Source organism: Ambystoma mexicanum, chromosome 12, assembly GCF_040938575.1.
Source record: "Ambystoma mexicanum isolate Mex_15411 chromosome 12, UKY_AmexF1_1, whole genome shotgun sequence".
Lineage (NCBI taxonomy): Eukaryota > Metazoa > Chordata > Amphibia > Caudata > Ambystomatidae > Ambystoma > Ambystoma mexicanum.
The window spans coordinates 109,432,349-109,451,124 of NC_090936.1; the positions used below are offsets into that span (position 1 = coordinate 109,432,349).

Here is an 18,776-nt window from a genome sequence, read left to right on the forward strand (position 1 = left end):
TTTCTGGTAAGTTGTGTTCTTACTGTTGTGTAGGTCTGCTGTTGCTCCTTGCTGTGCAGTTCCTGTGAGGTAATTATGTTGGAAGCATATCTTTTTTGTTTTGGTATATTCCATTTTAGCACGTATGGTATTTAAATGGATGGTTGATGTGTTACACATATAGGTTCCACTTCTTATTTATTATTACATATAATGTGTTTATATGCTGCTTTTTGAACTTGTTCAGTGTTTATATAGCATGGTAGAACAATCTAAGATACCCCCTAAGTTTTTGGGTAGTGTTGCTGTTGTCCGTGGACATACGCACAGTCCGCGGACATCAAAATCACTAGCAGGGGGGGGGGGGGGTCAGCATGTTCTATGTTACATGTATATAAAGTAAGGAAATGCTAGTAAACATCGATCACATTCACACTATGTATATGTGTATTCAGTAAAAAAACGTTGTTAAAGGGACGTTATGGTTCCAAGTAAAACAGAAAAACTCCTGAACTTCGCCAGTTATGGTAAGCTAAGCAACCATAACTCGCGCCAGCACCGTGCATTGCTAAGACTAACACCCAGGACATCAAAGATGACATCACAAATGTCATTGATGACATCACTGATGACATAACGAGCATTTACTTTTCATGAAAACTCTGTACATTACTCTGTTCTTATTATAATGTTGACAGAAAAAGTGTCAAGGATCATTGGACTAGATATCTTGAGCTATGTACTGCATTAGGCAATGCATTGATATAAATAGCATTCTAATATGAAGTTCTTTACAGTATACTAAGTTACTCATTTATAAATATAAGCATTGTGTGCAGCATACATGATGGAGGTGCAATATTCAGAATCTTTGCATGTTGAATAGTGAAATGATAAATGCTTTCTTATTAGAGTTTTGTGTACTGGGCAACATGTAATAAGTAGCTAATAAAACCACTTACTACATAATTTCATTATTACATACAAAACACACAGACACAACAACACATACAAATATGAGTATATATAGAGAAAGTGAAGTACGCAAAAAAGCAGTAGAAGCAGAAAGTATTCACAACCTAACTGATTATCTTTATGCACAGAAAGGCTTGCTCTGCTTCAAACCTACTACTTCCCTATGTACAAATATCACACAATGTGACTGCACCCTAAAGAAAGTAATGCAAATACAAATATGAGCACATCCAGAGAAAGTACAGTAATAAAAAAACAGCAGAACAATAAGAAAGAGTTGATAACCTTACTGATTGTCTTCATAAGTGTGTATTTTTCCTATTTATATATTTCATATGCTGTGAGTGGACCGTAAGTTAAGTGAATTTAAGAACATATTTGAAGTATAAGTCTACAAATATAGTACTTTTTGCTTTCTTTGTTCCTAACTATTACTGCTAAGATATATCACTAAAGGAAAAAACAGCGAGTCAGACATGTGATGTCATCAATGGCATTTGTGATGTCATCTTTGATGTCCTGGGTGTAAGTCTTAGCAATGCACGGTGGTGATGTGAGTTATGGTTGCTTAGCTTGCCATAACTGGCGAATTTCAGGGGTCTTTCGGTTTTACTTGGAACCATAACGTCCCTTTAACAAAGTTTTTTTTACTGAATTTCATAGGGTTTTAGTAGCGCAACTTAACCATAACGTGCCTTTAACAAAGTTTTTTTTACTGACTATCTAGATAGGCTGTAGTTTAATCCACTGCTTCACTAAATGCTTAACATGAAAACAAGCGGAACGTGGTATTGAGAACTGGACTACAATCAATCAATTCTAGGTGTCTTCACATTTTTGTCTCAAATCCCAAAAACTGTCCCCATTGTAAACCATAAACTGTAGGCGGGAGGGCACTAAAATTGCACTTTGCCTGTGGCGGCTTAAAACCTTGAAAAACTTTGCATTAGACATCCTTGCTTGAACATTGTTTTAAGCTTGTCGTTGCGCTATGTAACTGTTTTTTTTTGTTTTGTTGTGTACTCTATATATGTTATGTGGGAGGCATGGTAAAATGTGTTACTGGAGGCAAGAAGCAATTGGTAGTGGGAAGGGAAGGATGTGAGGAAAAGGAGGTCCAAATGGCACCTTATTTTTAAATGTTTAAATTCTATTGTTCATTTATAACGCGCAAGTGGTTTCTAAGTGCGGGATGATTGCCAGCATCCATGTAATTGGTCCTGTCCTGGGTTAAAGGTTTGACCATGATTCTTAATGGTGATTTATGATCAACTGAACAAAGTTCTATGGTATTAGTGGAAAATCTTATTTTGTGAGCATAATTATTTTTTTATAAATGCGTTACAATAAATTTTGCACACAAAATAAACTTATTTATTTTTGCATGTAGCTTAAATTTGTCCTCCTATTTTGTTGTGTTTGTTTCTTTTCTTTGATATGATTTGTTTCAATTGAAAATACTAAATGAAAAACAATGAAATTAGCAGTTTTATTTGTAGTCCTTAAAATCGGAAAGGTAATGGAAGTTTCTACAGGGTACATATTGGAAAATTATGAGAATCAATATTTTCTCCTCTGGCTTATCAGCTGTAGGAATTGAAGGCATTTTCAGTGTTCCCTTTGTTGTGTCAAGCAAGGGTCACCATAAGGCGATGGGCCACGAGCAAAGGAGTTTGTTTGAAAAATAAAAGCATGACGCCCTTACACAGACTTGCAAAATAAGGGCACTTTTGTGGATACAAAGCGAAACAAACTTAGGTGGTGAGGGGACTGGTGACCTTAAATCAAAACTGCAGTTGCTAACCATTGAGGTTTTGACTGGAATGTATTCTGATTCCCTTTAGAACGTCCATTGGATGCCTTCAAGACATTTAACAATCCTGACATCAAATTCAAACGTAATCCTACCAGGATTGTATGTTCTTTTCACGTTTTAAAATTAACGCTCTAACAAATTGTCAATGTGTTAAGTAAAGTGATATGAAACTATGTGCAGCATTCGATAATCCAAGTAAAGCAATAATATTGGAAGTGCCCTCTGGGTTGCCCCAGGAGTATAGTTTACAAAACTGATTTTCATCACTTTCTACTTTTCTGGCAGGTTCTAGAGCCTCGTTTCAATGTTGAAACACTGGCTCAGTTGCTAAACATCCCGCCTAACAAAACACTGCTTCGACGGCACCTGGCAACCCATTATAACCTGCTGATTGGCCAGGAAGCACAACAACAGAAGCAAGAAGCTTTGGAGTCACCGGAATATGTTCTTCTGACGGCCACTGCTAAAGTTAAGGTATGAGATTTGTCATTGTTGAGTATGGAGTATGTTGGGGCCAGGAGGATAGCTCAAGGGCAACGCGTTTGTCTTGGAAGCAAGACATTGCAGAGAAACACAAGTTTGAATCTCGGTCTGGGCTTAGAGACTGGTCTCTAGTATTTAGTGCGTAATAAAAGATGACTTAATTTGTGTTGTGCATTCGACAACTACTCATTATCCTATTTAGTAAAGCAATGTTCCTCCTTTAAATGAAGGTTGCTGGGAGAATGACGAATGACAGAAGCAATTTACTACATTGTTGATGCCTTATAGAAAAAGGATGAAATGCTTGAAATTGGGTACTCCCTATTTTTTGTTCTCAGGGGGTTGACTCTGTCAAAGGGAGAAAAATACAGTAACGGAGCAAAGAACAAACAGGTTTACTACCCCTTCCTTTATGTCCCTAAGTGTCTCAAGGTCAGTAGATTGACAATCTCATTCAACTACAAGACTGCATAATGCACCACTCTGGTCTGTGAACATTGAGTTTTCATTCATTTTAATACATTTTCTTAAAAACAGACCTAAAACAAGATCTTGCATACATGGTATACATTTTTAAAGACAGTCAAAATTGTACAATTATCACATTCATTCTCATAGCAAACATAAAACATAATGCAACATCAGTCTAAATACACAAAATACTGAGATATGTTTAAAAGGCAGCACTTCTGTTTGGGACGACAACTGTCGTCAAATTTTCCTTTCTCTCCATCTACACTTACACCTGTGGGGAGTTTGATAGAAGTTGTAATATCAATCGCACCCCAAAATAACGTCAGGCAGTAATATAGAAAGGCTTTATAGAAGAAACCAAGGAAGAAACAGTTTTCTCTTTAGACAACGGATGTATTAGAGTACGAGGGAGTCATTATAGATACCAATGTTAGATCTTGATTCCTAAAACGTTTGATAGTATTCGTCCCAAACAGAAGTGCTGCCTTTTTAAACATATCTGTTTTTTTGTATTTATACTGATGTTACATTGTTTTATGTTTGATATGAGAATGAATGTGATCATTGTACAATTTTGACTGTCTTTAAAAATGTATACCATGTATGTAAGATTTTGTTTTAAGTCTTTTTTTTAAGAAAATGTATTAAAATGAATGAAAACGCAATGTTCACAGACCAGAGTGGTGCATTATGCAGTCTTGTAGTTGAATATGATTGTCAATCTACTGACCTTGAGACACTTAGGGACATAAAGGAAGGGGTAGTCGATCTGTTTGTTCTTTGCTCTGTTATAGAATAAGGATTACGTTTTGTTAAGTATAATCTGCTGATCTTTGAAAAAAATGCAAGTTGTTTGAAATAACAAAGACTCCCTGGCCTTGGAGCGAAATTCCGAGTCTTAACATTTTTTGCAACTATGACATGCAAGGTGATTTGGAGGCGCTCATATTACATTGTTTCTCAAGCCTTGTATCTTTCATGGATTCATATATTTTGAATATTCACATTTGTCAGGCTGTGAATACAGCAAGTGACAGAAAACTGCAGCACCATGTACAGCCTATCCACTGTATTTCAGGGCATCTGTCTTTACAATCACTGATTTTGATACCTCTTAATTCTGCCCACTAAGGGCATTGTCAGTTTCTTAATCACGCTTTGTAACAGCATCCTTTATTTGAATCAAATCCTACCAGTTACAGAACCTGAATATCAACTTCTGAAATCCTGCAGGAAACCCTTTCCTTTTGAGAGGTTTATGGGTAGTGTTCCAATTCAAGCCTCTCGTTGTACTACTTCATATCTGAAACTGCTGAACCAGGGAAAAGCTAAGCTATATGCCCCTTTAAATCCTGTTGGACATGTGGTCTGGGAAATATTTCCATAGAGGGCCAGCATGTAAATGATTTACTGCCTCCCCATCACCACGCAGTAGAGTATTGTGAAATGTGTGGTACCTTTAATGCCTTGATACTGAGGAGCCAAGCACAGGCGTTTGATATCTTGTCTCACGATGGTGGCATACCCAGAGTCAATGGATAAGTCTACCAAATGCTCTACTTCAATCACCCAAAAAAGAAAAATGTCCTGGAAACCACTTGGGCCCACCTGCTGCTCTTTCTGAGTCTCCCCTGTCACTGAGACATGAGTCAACTACTCCCTTGTCAAAGAGGCTACTGTTGTTGGAATGTCAAACAGCACAGAAAGTTCAGTGCGAATGTCATGGGGACCACTCTTCTTCAAATATATAATTTAAGCATGGCAGCAATGCATCAGGGCCCCAGCAACGTATGCTCTGCCAACCACTCATTCACTGTTGGGAGAGATTTTCAAAAGAATTCAGGTTAGGGCTTTGGAGAGCAACTTGTTTGGGTAGCCAGGTTTTCACTTACGTTTGACCTGACATGTCCAATGGTAGCGAGACTGTAGCAAGGTACAGTTTACACATACACGTAAGCACAATAGAGAAATGCCCAAATATATCATCACTGGAACAATTAAAAGTTGTGCATAAAAGAAAATATCTGCATTACGGGTAAGTACCAAGTTTAGAAATTAAGAATGAAAACAAGGGGAGGAGCCACTAAGGGACCCACACATCAATTCAAAGATGTAATTAACAATTCTTAAATAAGTTTGAGTTTGCAATAATTTAGAATGTTTGTCTATAAGAACCCATGGGACAAAGACAATAGGCTGCTCTTGGTTATAGTAAAGAACAATCAACAGTAACCAGCAGTGTTGGATAGCTTCAGCACTTTGTCGGTTAAATGACCCAAAACTCAGATGATAAAAATAATCCCCAAGAGGACAAATAATTGATGCACTGTTTGCAAGGAAAGGTTTTATTACATGCAAAAGTATCAGACGTCCCATAGAACCGACCTAACAAGGAGCTCTTCCCACCCAAAAGAAGTTACAACTTTTATAGCGGTATTAAGATGGATTTCTGAACTCTGACCTGGTGGGCAGAGGTTCAGAAGGCCATCTTAGTTTCTTGGAACAGGGTAACCTTCTGGATAAGCCAGACCAATCAAGGTAGCATTGGCGGCGGTCAAGACTAGGTCTCAGGAGGGGTGAGGGTGACTGACAGACCTCAATGAGCACACAGAGTAAAGGACACTTACAAATCACTCCCAGTCAGGTGTATACATATTAAAAATACAAATACATTTTCAAGGCCTTTGAAGTTCAACACACAGTAATAATCACTGTAACACTTTTAAACCAACACAATCCTACTAAAATACATATATACAAGACCAATGGGCCTAAAGGGTTAATGCACGAAATGGGTCTACATCCTAGAAAGGGAAGGAATCAGGTTGTGCAAAGAGTCTTTAGGCAATTATGCAGTAATCACAATCCTAACTGAAAGGCAGTCCAGTCCCTACGATGAGAGGAGCCTATTGCTCAAATGTACTTGCAATGCTGGTGCACGCAGTAGTCTTTAGTGCAAAACAGGGTCTTTAGTAGGGACTGTAGTAGCTCAGGACAGCAGGTAAGGTGATGCAGAATAAGTTCCCACTATTCGAGGAGGGTATCCCCAAAGGGGCAGAGCAGGTTCCAGGAGTTGAGAATAGTTTGATAGCACAGGCTATCTGGGAAAAGGAGAGTAGCCCTCAGGGCACACTCATGCGTAAAAAGGGTTGGATGCACTAGAGGCCACCGCTAAGGGTTGTTAGTACTCACCGACCCCTGGCGCACTCCGGACGAAACTTCGGCAGTCGAGTCCAATTTGGTTGCAGGTTCAAATGCGGCAATTCTGCTGCTCTGTGGCTTTCAGAGACTAAGTTACAGCATTGATTCCCAAACGGGACAGTGGTGATTTCTCCGCTCCTGGTGGACGGATCAGGCCAGTTTCACTGTAGCAGGCTTCAGGGCACAGAGGGGCACAGCTGCAATACCCTAGCAAAGGTCATCACCACGGCTGGGCGACACGGTAACCGCGTGCACTCAGGATCAGGCTCTCTTTTACTCCAGACCTGGGAACGCCAAGTGTTCGGAATCCGGTGTGAGAGTGCAGTGAACATAAAGCTGGCGATGTACCAAGTTTCAAGGGCCTCCTTGAAACGGTGGCGTATCGGGACAAAGGTCCTGCGCAAGCTGGTCAGTCCACTGGTTGGCCCAGGGACACTTCAGAGGAGGCTTACTTGCAGGGTTTGATGAAGGTGCCGAGAATAGTTGGTACCACTATTCCAATGGTCTGAAGCGTCTTTGCAGGCCTTCTAGTTCGATCAGATGCAGAGGGGTCCAGCGGGACGACAGCGGTCTCAGGGTGCCAAACCTTCCACCGGGTCCTCGACTCAGCTTCTTAGTTTCAGGATGCTCGGGTCCTATCCTTCGTTCAGTGAGAACTCAAGAGATTGACATGGTATGGGTGTTTGGAGCCTTCTCTTATCCAGAATCTCATTTGTGCTAAAACAAAGGATCCAATGGGAGATCTGCTCACATACAGGCACACCATACTTGGACCAATAATGGACCACGGTGGTCCCATGCATTTATAGCACACCAGACTCTCTGGCACCCAGGATGTGTATTGAACCAGACAGTCCAGCTCACATCCTGGAAGCACACACAAGGCATGCAGAAGCCAGCGAAAGCTTGGTGTTTTGCGGGAGAATGCATGCCCAAATAAGGACTGACCCGGGTTGGCTCGACCTGGGGAAGGTGAAGGGGCAAGATGGCCAAAGGACAAGACAAAGAACCTTGTGGCATGGCCATTTTGGAGCCAGGCCACCTATTCGTGCCAAACACAGTAAATGCGGTTTACCTGGCAGGAAAGGGTTACAAATACATGAAAAGATAAGCTGCCACCAGTCCCGTCCAAGGTACATCTGCACTTCTCCTAAAAAGTCCTTCGAGAGTATCTAGGGCCTTTAGAAATGACTAGAAGATCCAAGTGCCCTATACTGTAAGGTACATTGTGCACTTGTAACATGTTGCAGATAAGTTGCAACATTGACAAGGACTAAGGGAAACAAAATCTCCCAGTACCGACTGTCTTTAAGGGCATGTAGGTTTCCCCATAACAAAGTGAGCAAAAAGCCCAGGGGAGTGCAGCAGAAGGCTGTGCTCCTCTAGCAAAGTCAGACGATGGTGTTTAATAGCAGCAAAAAGTTGGGGGGTTGCACAACTCGAGGGAGAACTTCACATAAACGGGAATGTTTCCTAACAAGCGGAAAACGGCAAATTATCAAACCTATGCATAATAAATATTCCGACATGATCCTGCACTCCTCTTTCGCTAACACTTATTCACAATTCTGTATAATCTCCTATACCCCATTACCATATTGGTCATACATTATCTAAAACACATTCCCCTAAACATGTGACCTACTAAATCGTCACTATGAAACTTGAGATTTGATTAATTACCAGGTACGTTGTGGCCAAAATACATTTTGTTGACGAGTAAACATTCTTGGCTATCACATGATATGCACCCCTCTGTCAGTTTCTGATCAAGGTGTGACTAGCGAGTTCAACTCTGCTTGGATAATACAATGGCCCTCCACCTTAAACCAGACACTCTGGCAAGCCCAAACAGCTCCCTGACCCTGTATATTCATTTATTGACATCACCTCTGCTCCTCCCATCCCAAATCGTGGTACGGCCCTAGCACCCTGTTCGGGAGAATTCTCATTTCTGTGCTAATTCTTTTCCACCTTAGAGACACCCAGCTCTTTTGCTAGACTTTAGGACATTTTAATTTTAACCCTGGAGTGAGTGAGACCTTTTTCTCTCATATGTTTTGACCTGATTTGGATTATGTTTCCTCTGTTTCTGGAGTCTGACAAACTCCATAGGCATCTACTGTTTGTATGGTGACACACAGCACCTCCAGTGCAGTGTCACTGAGAAATCCTTTAGATTTCACATGAGGTTTAATTACCTTTTTCTTGTGTGAACTACCCTTCTCCAGTATGGGGTCTGGCATGGATTCACATGCTCATGAATATTCCCCGTCGTCAGGCTGGGAATCCTCGGTAAAGAAAAACCAGTATCAGTTTCGTTTCTGAGCTGTCTTTCGTAGTAGCAACCAATCACTGATCTCTGCGTCATACTGACCACAGCCAATGACTGCCCTCTACCTAAGCCCCGCCTCTGGCAGCCATCTTCAGATTTTTACCGCATGTTCATGTGTTCGGATCCTCGTGCTATTGCTCTCGAGCGTTAGTGCTATTTTTTCACGTTTTTTTCTCAAAAACTTCATTTTTTCGGTCAAAAGAGCCTCAAGCTCCACCGACTCTCCATCCGATCAACGGGGACCCGTGTCGGATTCGTCTACGCCCCTCAAGGGTGAAGATTTCGTCGAGCTACGCTTTTGGAGGACTCCAGAAGTTTCTCAGGCCCATCTCGGCCATGGCCCAGGAGAAGGGAAGCTCGACGCCCGGAAAGCTGTTCAGGGTCTGCCCTGGATGCCAGCTGCAGAATGTCTTTAAGGAAGACGAACACTCCTTTTGTCTTTACTGCCTACATGAGGACAAGACGCATCGTGGAGAAGGACTGTGCGTTTTGCGGCAACATGTCGGAGCGGACCATGAAGGACCGCCATCAACGTCTCGCCAACTGGCTGGAAGGGAAGAGCCCGTCCGGCGAGAAGAAGAGGAAGAAATCCGAGCGGTCTTCTAAGACCTTTGAGGACGCCCCGGCGACGGGGGTCCAACACAAGGCCAAGCACCGCAAGTCCGCTGGCACCGGGAGCGCCGAACGGTCGGGCTCTACGGGCGCCAGGCAGCGCGCATCCTCCCCGGCACCATCAACCACGAGCCAACGCTCTGGTTCGGGTAAGAGGAAGGCCGAGCACCCGGCGAAGCTCCTGGAGAGGCCCCGGTCGAGCTCGAAGGCCCCATCGGAGGGGGAGCGAGGCAGTGTCCCCCCCCCTCTAGGAGAAGGCGGTGAGCGCACCTAAGGTGGTGAAAGCCTTAATCCATCCGGCCAAGGCCTCTATCGAGACAGTCGCGGTGGCCCTGGCTCAGCCTGTGGAGGCTACACCAGTGGTGGCGACCTCGGGGCTCAGAGTATCCCTGCCACCGCGGAGGGAGTCCTCTTTTATGCCCATCGACAGGACCCCCGTGAAACCACCGGCGGAGAAGAAAAAGGGGGGGCAGGAGGTCGTCGTGGATTCGGCCTCAACCTCTGAGGAATAGCTGATCGAGGTCTTAAGCCACGGCGTTGGCGTGGAAGAAGACCAGCCCGTCGGGAGGGGTCCCGACGCAGGAGACGACGATATCGTCGAGGGTGCCGACGGGGCCCCTGATCGCCCGTCGGACTCCCCTCTGCCAGCGCCGCAAGACAACTCGGCGGCCATTTTGTTGGCTATACAGTCCTTATGCTCAGAGATAAGGACGAGACTGCCGTTACCACCAGCGGAGGAACCACTCCCGTCGGGGGACCCGGAACCAGGCCCTTCTGGCAGCCCTCCCCCCTAAGAAAAGAAGGATTCACCCTCCACCTCCTTTTCAGCCGTCGTGCCCCGTTCAGCCCTCCTCCCCGTCCACGACTCGAGGGGATGATACGGGGAATGACACGGCCGCGACGGTTACGGACGACGAGGTGTACGACGAGGATCTGCCGTCGTCACCTCCCACCCGGGCTTCCCCGCCCGACGAGATTGGATCGTTTCACTCCATGATCGGATGCCCTGGCGAACTCTTCCAGCTCTGCCCTGAGGAGAAGGAGGAAGGTTTCCTTTATCAACGGCGCGAGGCCAAGAGGAAGACGGATGATATTTGGGATGAGGGCCTCGCCACGACGCCGGCTAGAAGAGACCGGTACGAGAAGAAGTACCGGGTCCCAGACGCGGCCCCCCTTGTGCCTCCGGGCACAGCCTACCCTGGACTCCGTCGTCTCCGCGGCAGCCAGGAAGAAAGCGGGGGGGGGTGCGGCCTCCACGTCGACTTCCCCGCCGGACGGCGAGGGAAAGAAATTGGATACGATGGGGCGCAGGGTCATCTCGTCTGCAGCGACGACGATTAAGGCGGCCAACGCTACGACAGGGAGCTGTGGTACAAACTGGCCCCCCTGCTGGACTTCCTACCGGACGACAAGAGGGTGGATGCCCTAGAGATCTTGCAGGAAGGTGAGGTGGCGTCGGACCACGCCATCACGATTGCGACGGACATCGCCAACACTGGATTTCGCCAGTTGGGCAACGGCGTGTGCCTTAGGCGGCGTGGATGGCTCAAGGCTACTGACTTCCGTCAAGACGTGCAGACCAGAGTCTTGGACATGCCGTTCGATGGAAACAACCTGTTCGGGAAAACAGTGGACGATTCCCTTCAAGCCATCAAAGCGGACACGGAGACGGCCTGGGCTCTCGGGGTTCTCCAGCAACGGCGGCTGCCCTTTCGGAGCGGCGGAGGCAAGGGCGCCTCCAAAGGTTCCGGCGGCGGATTTTCCACCTACCGTCAAGCAGCCCGTTCGTCGCAGGAAGCTTACAGGGGACGAGGCAAGTCAGGCGGACCCCGCCGTCGTCGCCAAGGAGGTCAAGGCGGCAAAGCCTCGTCGAAACAGGACTGAACCGGCCATGGGGTCGGGCCCCCACCGAAGCACCCGGTGGGGGGCCGGCTGGCGAGCTTCGTCAGCGTGTGGGAGTCCATCTCCACCGACCGTTGGGTGCTGGACGCCCTAGCCCAGGGCCACGCGCTCGAGTTTCAAAGAAGGTGCCCGCGCGTCCCCCCTGTGGCCAGTAAAGAGCTTCACGTCCCTCAGCTTCTCTTGGAGGTAAAGGCGATGCTCAGGAAGGGCGCCATCGAACTCGTCCCAAAGAGGCTTCGGGGCTCCGGAGTTTACACAAGATACTTCCTCGTGAAGAAGAAGACGGGAGGATGGCGCCCCATCCTAGACCTACGACGATTGAACAAGTTCATCAAGGCACAGAAGTTCCGGATGGTCACCCTCCAGCACGTCCTGGGTCAGCTGGAGGAGGGCGACTTCCTGTCGTCGTTGGATTTGGAGGATGCCTACTTCCATATTCCCATCCTGAAGGGGCACCGAAAGTTTCTCAGGTTCGTGGTCCAAGGGCGTCACTATCAGTTCAGAGCCCTTCCCTTCGGACTACGGTCGGCACCCAGGGTATTCACCAAGTGCCTCGCACCGGTGGCGGCGCAGCTGCGCCGAGAGAGGATCCACGTCTACCCCTACCTGGACGACTGGCTCATCCGAGCCAAGACGAGGGAGCTCGCCGTGGAGCACACGGCAAGGACCGTCCAACTTCTCACGGACCTGGGATTCTCCGTGAACTACGCCAAGTCCCACCTGGTGCCCGCGCAAGACACACTGTTTCTGGGAGCAAAGCTCGACACAGTGTCCCTTCTGGCCTCCCCGTCGGAGGAAAGGACCAGGGCCATTCTGGGCAAGGTACAGCGGATGTTGGTTGCGGACGCGGTCAAGGTGAGGTCCATCAAGTCCCTCCTCGGAATGATGTCTTCTTGCATCTACCTCATTCCCCTGTGCAGGCTCCGGAAGCGCCCGTTGCAGGAGTTCCTGGACGCGCGCTGGATCCAGACGACGGGCAGCTTCGAGGAGAGGATCACACTCGACGAGAGTTTCCGACGAGCGATCCGGTGGTGGGGCACCCGCGCGCATCTGACAGCGGGCATGGACTTCCAGACCCCAGGCCACCAGGAGACAGTGACCACGGATGCCTCCCTGGAAGGGTGGGGAGCGCACACCGAAAATCTGCACGCGAGAGGCCTCTGGCTCCCGACGGAGAAGTCCCTCCATATCAACGTCCTGGAGCTCCGTGCAGTATTTTGGGCCCTCAGGTCCTTCCTTCCGTCCCTCAAGGGCAAGGTGGTGAGGATCTTCACCGACAACACCACCACCATGTTTTACATCAGGAAACAGGGCGGAACCAGGTCCCCAGCACTGTCCAAGGAAGCGCAGGACCTGTGGCATTGGGCCGTCGCCCAAAGGATGTTTCTGGTGCCGTTTCATCTGGCAGGGATAAAAAACACCATCGCCGACTCACTCAGCAGGGAGCTGCGCTCGTGCCACGAGTGGGAACTACGGCAGGATCTAGTGGACCGCCTCTTCCGACGGTGGGGCACACCCCAGATCGACCTGTTTGCGACGGGGACGAACTCCAAGTGCCGGAGGTTCGCCAGCAGGTTTCCCCAGCCGAGGAGCATGGGCGATGCTTTCTCGTTCCCCTGGGAGGGCCTGTTCCTATACGCGTTCCCTCCATTGCCACTGCTGATCCGGCTCATCAACCAGCTCAAGAGGTCACGGTGCAGGATGATCCTCGTCGCACCTGCGTGGCCGAGGCAGATATGGTTCCCGGACCTTCTGGACTTGTCAGCGTCCCCGTCAATCAAGCTGCCAGTGGACGCGGATCTGCTCTCCAGGGAAGGAGGCGCCATCCTCCACCACGACCCGAAGTCGCTGAACTTGCAGGCCTGGCTCCTGCGGCGCTAGAGTTTGGAGGATGCGACATACCGGCCGACTGCAGAGAGGTTCTTGCAAAGGCCAGGGCGTCCTCGACTCTTAAATGCTACGGACACAAATGGAAGAGGTTCTCTGTCTGGTGCCACGCACAGAAGATTAACCCTCTACGGATTACGGCTCCCCAAGTAGTGCCGTACCTATTGACGCTGGCCAAAGCTGGACTGGCGCACGCGTCCATCAAGATTCATCTTGCTGCGATCTCCCGATACACCAGAACCACGGGGCTGACGTCCTTGTGGTCTCATCGTCTGGTAAAAGAGTTCATGAAGGGACTGTTCAGATCGTTCCCGCCGGTGAAGGCTCCGGTCCCGGCGTGGGAGCTCAACGTGGTGCTGACCAAGCTCATGGGACCTCCGTTCGAGCCTCTACACTCGGCCCCGTTGAAGTTCCTGTCGTGGAAATCAGCGTTTCTTGTGGCCATCACCTCCGCACGACGGGTGGGAGAGATCCAGGCCCTTTCCTGCAAGGCCTCGTACTTGACTTTTCACGACACGAGGGTAGTGCTCAGGACGCACCCCTCCTTCATGCCTAAGGTGCCGTCGGACTTCCACCTCAACGAACCCTTGGTGCTGCCTGTTTTCTTCCCGTCGCCTTCGTCGCCGGCTGAGAGGACTTTGCACTCGCTGAATGTGGCTAGAGCGCTGAAGTTCTACGTGGACCGCACAAAGTGTTTTCAGAAGACGTCACAACTCTTTGTGAACTTTGGACCTGTCAATCAGGGGAAGGCTCTCTCGAAGGCTTCCATTTCCAGATGGCTCTCCGGCTGTATCATGTACTGTCATCGGTTGGCAAACCGACCGCTGCCTGGCCGTCCGAGAGCCCATTCCACCAGAGCGATCGCTGCTACCACGGCGTTCCTATCTGGTGTGCCCCTGCTGGACATCTGCAGGGCTGCTACGTGGAGGTCGACGCACACCTTCACGAAATTCTACTGCGTCGATCGGGATTCCAGGGAGGAGTCCAGGGTCGGCCAAGCAGTGCTGCGCAACCTGTTCGCCTAAGTTGAGCCTGGTGAGGCGGTAAGATTTGCTTAATGTTGAGTTTGATGTAATGCTTAATGTTGAGCCTTTGCCACCTCCCGTGGTTGTGCATGTGTGTACTGCTATGTATTCTTTATTCATGAGCATGTGAATCCATGCCAGACCCCGTGCTGGAGAAGGAACAAGTTACTTACCTGTAACTGTTGTTCTCCAGCATGGGTCTGGCATGGATTCACATGCAAACCCTCCCGCCTACCCCTCTGCGGCTCTTCACTTGGTCATACTGCCACTTCACGTGCTTCCAAATCTGAAGATGGCTGCCAGAGGCGGGGTTTAGGTAGAGGGCAGTCATTGGCTGTGGTCAGTATGACGCAGAGATCAGTGATTGGTTGCTACTACGAAAGACAGATCAGAAACGAAACTGATACTGGTTTTTTCTTTACCGAGGATTCCCAGCCTGACGACGGGGAATATTCATGAGCATGTGAATCCATGCCAGACCCATGCTGGAGAACAACAGTTACAGGTAAGTAACTTGTTCCTTCCCAAGTAAAGTGAAATTGACTTTACTTACCTTTTCTCTTTGTAGGTCCAGCACACTCATTTTATGTGGAGTGCTGGAGGGTGGGGGGGGGGTTACCTAGTAGCCTCTTATCCTATATTCTCATGTAACATTTATTATATTACCCTCGCTGCTTTAAATGGCTGGTGGCAGTGGTTTAATTTTCCTACAATTGTGCTTTTCTACCACAGGCTGAATCCTCAGCTGCAGTATAGCACCCATGGGTGACCATTTTTGTAAAAATGGCCCGGTGTTCTTTTTTCACCATTTTCTGGACAGCCACCCTGCTGTGTGATTGACAGCCTAGGCTGGGCATGAATGGGAGAAACCTGCTTAAAGGGTGAGGGCTGTGGGACTAGAGGCAGAGTCGCCCACTGGGCGAAAAGCCTGACTAAGGCACCGGGAACAAAGCTTGCTGCATCCTCCTGAACCTTTGAATTGCCTGGTGAAGCCCTGCTGTTGTGCTGAAACTCCTTTTTCTGATTGACAAGAGAAGCTCCGGAAGGGATGACGTCTCCCTTGGGTTAGTGGGACCAACTAACCCCGAGACAAACTCCACTGGACCATCTTCCCTGATTGGCTGTACTACTTCGCTGCTGCAAGAACCGAGTGCCACAGGTCGAGAAATCTGTAGTCTAGTGCAACGTCTGAAATCCGGCAAAAAGCTCCAGGAGTCTCCTAAGGACCCTCCATAAGCATGATGACCAGAGCTCGAGTCACCTCACCAAGGAGTGAAGGAAGCCCAACTGGTATCTTAAATCCACAGTGGTGCTGAAACCGCGTTGTGCTGCTGATCCAAAAAGAGCCCGTAGCTGCCGACGACCTCCAAATTGCTGCCGCAGGAGTTCTCCAGACGTCCTACCTCTTCTCCCCACAACTGAGGCTGCGGAACCCAGGGTCTGCACCGCTGCAACAGGACATAATCCAGCTGGACCACTCTTATTCAAACCAGAGGTACTTTTTAGACTTTGGGTACTTACCTCAGTATCTTTTGAGATGTGCTTTTCTCAGTTGAGACTTGCAGTGGCTTACCTTTAGCGTTGATTCCAACTCTGCTTCTCACAAGTGTAGCAGCTTGTGACCCTACAAGTGATTTCTATGAACTCTCTATCTTTGTGCAAGACTTTTATTATCTAAGGAGTGCCTCAGCTCCATAGAGTGTGCTCCAATTGACTCTGGCTGTCCTGGCTCCCTGCAGACTCTTCTAGTCCATTGACTTTGATATGTCTGTCCTTCATAGATGGTAACTTGTTTTAGACTGTTATTGCTGGAAAAGGCTTGGCTAGACTTCATTGGAAGATTTAAGTTTACTTCCCTGCCCGGAGAACCTGTTTAACCTTTTCCTTCCTTTAACCTATCCTTTCTGCAACCTCAGAATCTGCAAAGTATAACTAGTGATATATGAATGCCACTACTGTCCTTGTGAGTGAAGTCACCTCCGGGTGTAGGAAGTTTGTAAAAAGCATATCCAAAGAGTATCCACTAACTTGTGCTGATTCTGGAAAATTATTTTAAAGTATATTTGATTGTTACATATCTTGCCCTTTTTAAAGAACGCCTATTTAAAAATTGATGTTAAATAAATAACGATGTATAACTGAAACCTTGAGCGCAATTGTTACTTGGTTACTTGTATTGGCGAATTTCATTGCTACAGCTCGACAGCTCAAATGTACCACTCTTGAGATAGTCCTGGCTGCTCAGTCACACTACCAACTTGTGTATTACAGACCTATTCCAAAAGGTGGGTTACCTAATACCAAGCAGATAAGTGTTGTGTAGTCTCGCACAGTGTTACTACACCAATTCTTACCTAACACACGCCTCCCTGTATCACTCTGGGAGCCCAGGTGGCCATGAATGACATGATTGTGGAACCAATCTATTATACCTGAATTACACTTATTTATTGATCCCTTGAGTGCGGTGCCTGCAATTCAGATAGGATAACCGTTCTTCAGGAAGGGCACTAGTGCTCTAAATCTTCACCAGACCTCTTGGCATCACAGACCCCATGCTTTGCTCACTTGAATGTAACCTTCAAAAGGCGCATCCCTACTCTTCCTCGCTGCATACAACATTCCTTTCCCAGCTCCTTCGAGCTCTGTAGCTGAACTCAATTCGCTGTTATCGACACAGCAAGGCTGCATGGGGCCTTCCCATCATAACTTCTCTCTAGATGGACTTGTCTCTGGTTTATCTGGACTGAGGTGTTGCCCCATATTAAGCCTGTTTCTCATACTTCCAAAAACGGATCTTGTAACATGCTATTTTTTAATGAACATGTTTTGTTTTCCGTTATGTGCATAATAAACGAAACTAACATCAATAACAAAACATCTCTCAGTTCAACACCCCAAAACAAATGCCATGCCTTCTTCTTATGGATCTACCTACCTCACCTGACCCTGAACCACACTCCCCTGTAACCCTGTATTCCTTGCTCTGCAGATCGATACACCTCCCTCTTCCTCTGTTGGGGTCCCTGGAACTGCAACTCAGCCCCTTTCCAGCCCTCGAGCTGTGTAAAACCAGAGGGTGTTTCACAATCTAGTCCCCGGGGATCCCATACTCAGGTGGCCAGGGAAAGGCCATCGCTTTTGGATCCCAACCCTGGGGGTGGACAAGCGAGGGAGGACCACCTGGGTAGGGGGTCCTTGGGAGTGGGGGAGAAGTACCCGATGGTGAGGCATGTTATCCCCCATTTTTCCACATCCCATCTAACCCCTATCCCTGCTTATTTCATGGGAAACTACAACTCACATAGTTCCTCCTCACTTTAAATTGACAACACTACGCAGCTGAGGAAGATGAGGAACAGAGGCTAGAAAGATTACCTCTACTGACTCGCAATGGCTCTGTCCCTGTAATGAGGCCAGGCAGAGTCGGGCACTTAATCCTAACTATACACACCTGCACTTGATAACATTCCCTTTCACGATAAAAGGAGGTGCGCACAGGCAGACTGGGAGCGAGGCTGGGTCCAAGAAGGAACAGCTCTTTTGGGGCCAATGCAAACCAGGCTATTGAAGTTGGAAGGCCAGGGGGCTGATCAGCAGATGCAGAGAATGAGAGAGAGCCAAGTGAGAATTCCACTTTTTCGGGAAGCTATAAGCGTTCCAAGATTGAAACTGAGTGAGCGGAAGAGAGGACCCTTCAAGGTACTTGGAAGCAGTCTGCGACCCTCCCGGCGAACTGAGGAGTTTGGAGGAGCAGAGGAGGCGTTGGTAACAGCCTTGACTGCTGCATGAAGAGCGTTGATGAAAGAAGACCAATTAACACGACCAGTGAGTTATCAAAAGCAACAAAAGCCTGGTTTGTGTTATAAGCAAAAAGTAACTGTAGCTCAAAAGTTGAAGGTTGAACATGTGCCGATACAAACGTGTAATGGAAAGGACAGTTGCTGAATTGTAAAAGGAAAGGATACAAAGTAACAGAGTGGTCCTGCGAAGTCACACATTCGAATGTCTCTGTGAAATGTTCTGAGTTGAAGTGTATTTCATTGAGAATCAAAGGCAAGAAAGTAAGTGCCAAGAGTGCAAAGTA

The 18,776-nt window shown here is 47.6% G+C and overlaps 1 protein-coding gene across 17 annotated transcripts in view; it reads left to right on the forward strand.

Moving 5' to 3' along the window:
- The window catches only part of PPFIBP1 (PPFIA binding protein 1), a 1,584,927-nt gene that overhangs the window by 1,434,394 nt on the left and 131,757 nt on the right, over positions 1 to 18,776 (forward strand). For all 17 annotated transcript variants that reach the window (XM_069628106.1, XM_069628107.1, XM_069628105.1 and 14 more), the window contains one exon: positions 3,056 to 3,244. In XM_069628106.1, the coding sequence (XP_069484207.1) occupies positions 3,056 to 3,244 (189 nt within the window). The remainder of the gene's footprint in view (positions 1 to 3,055; positions 3,245 to 18,776) is intronic.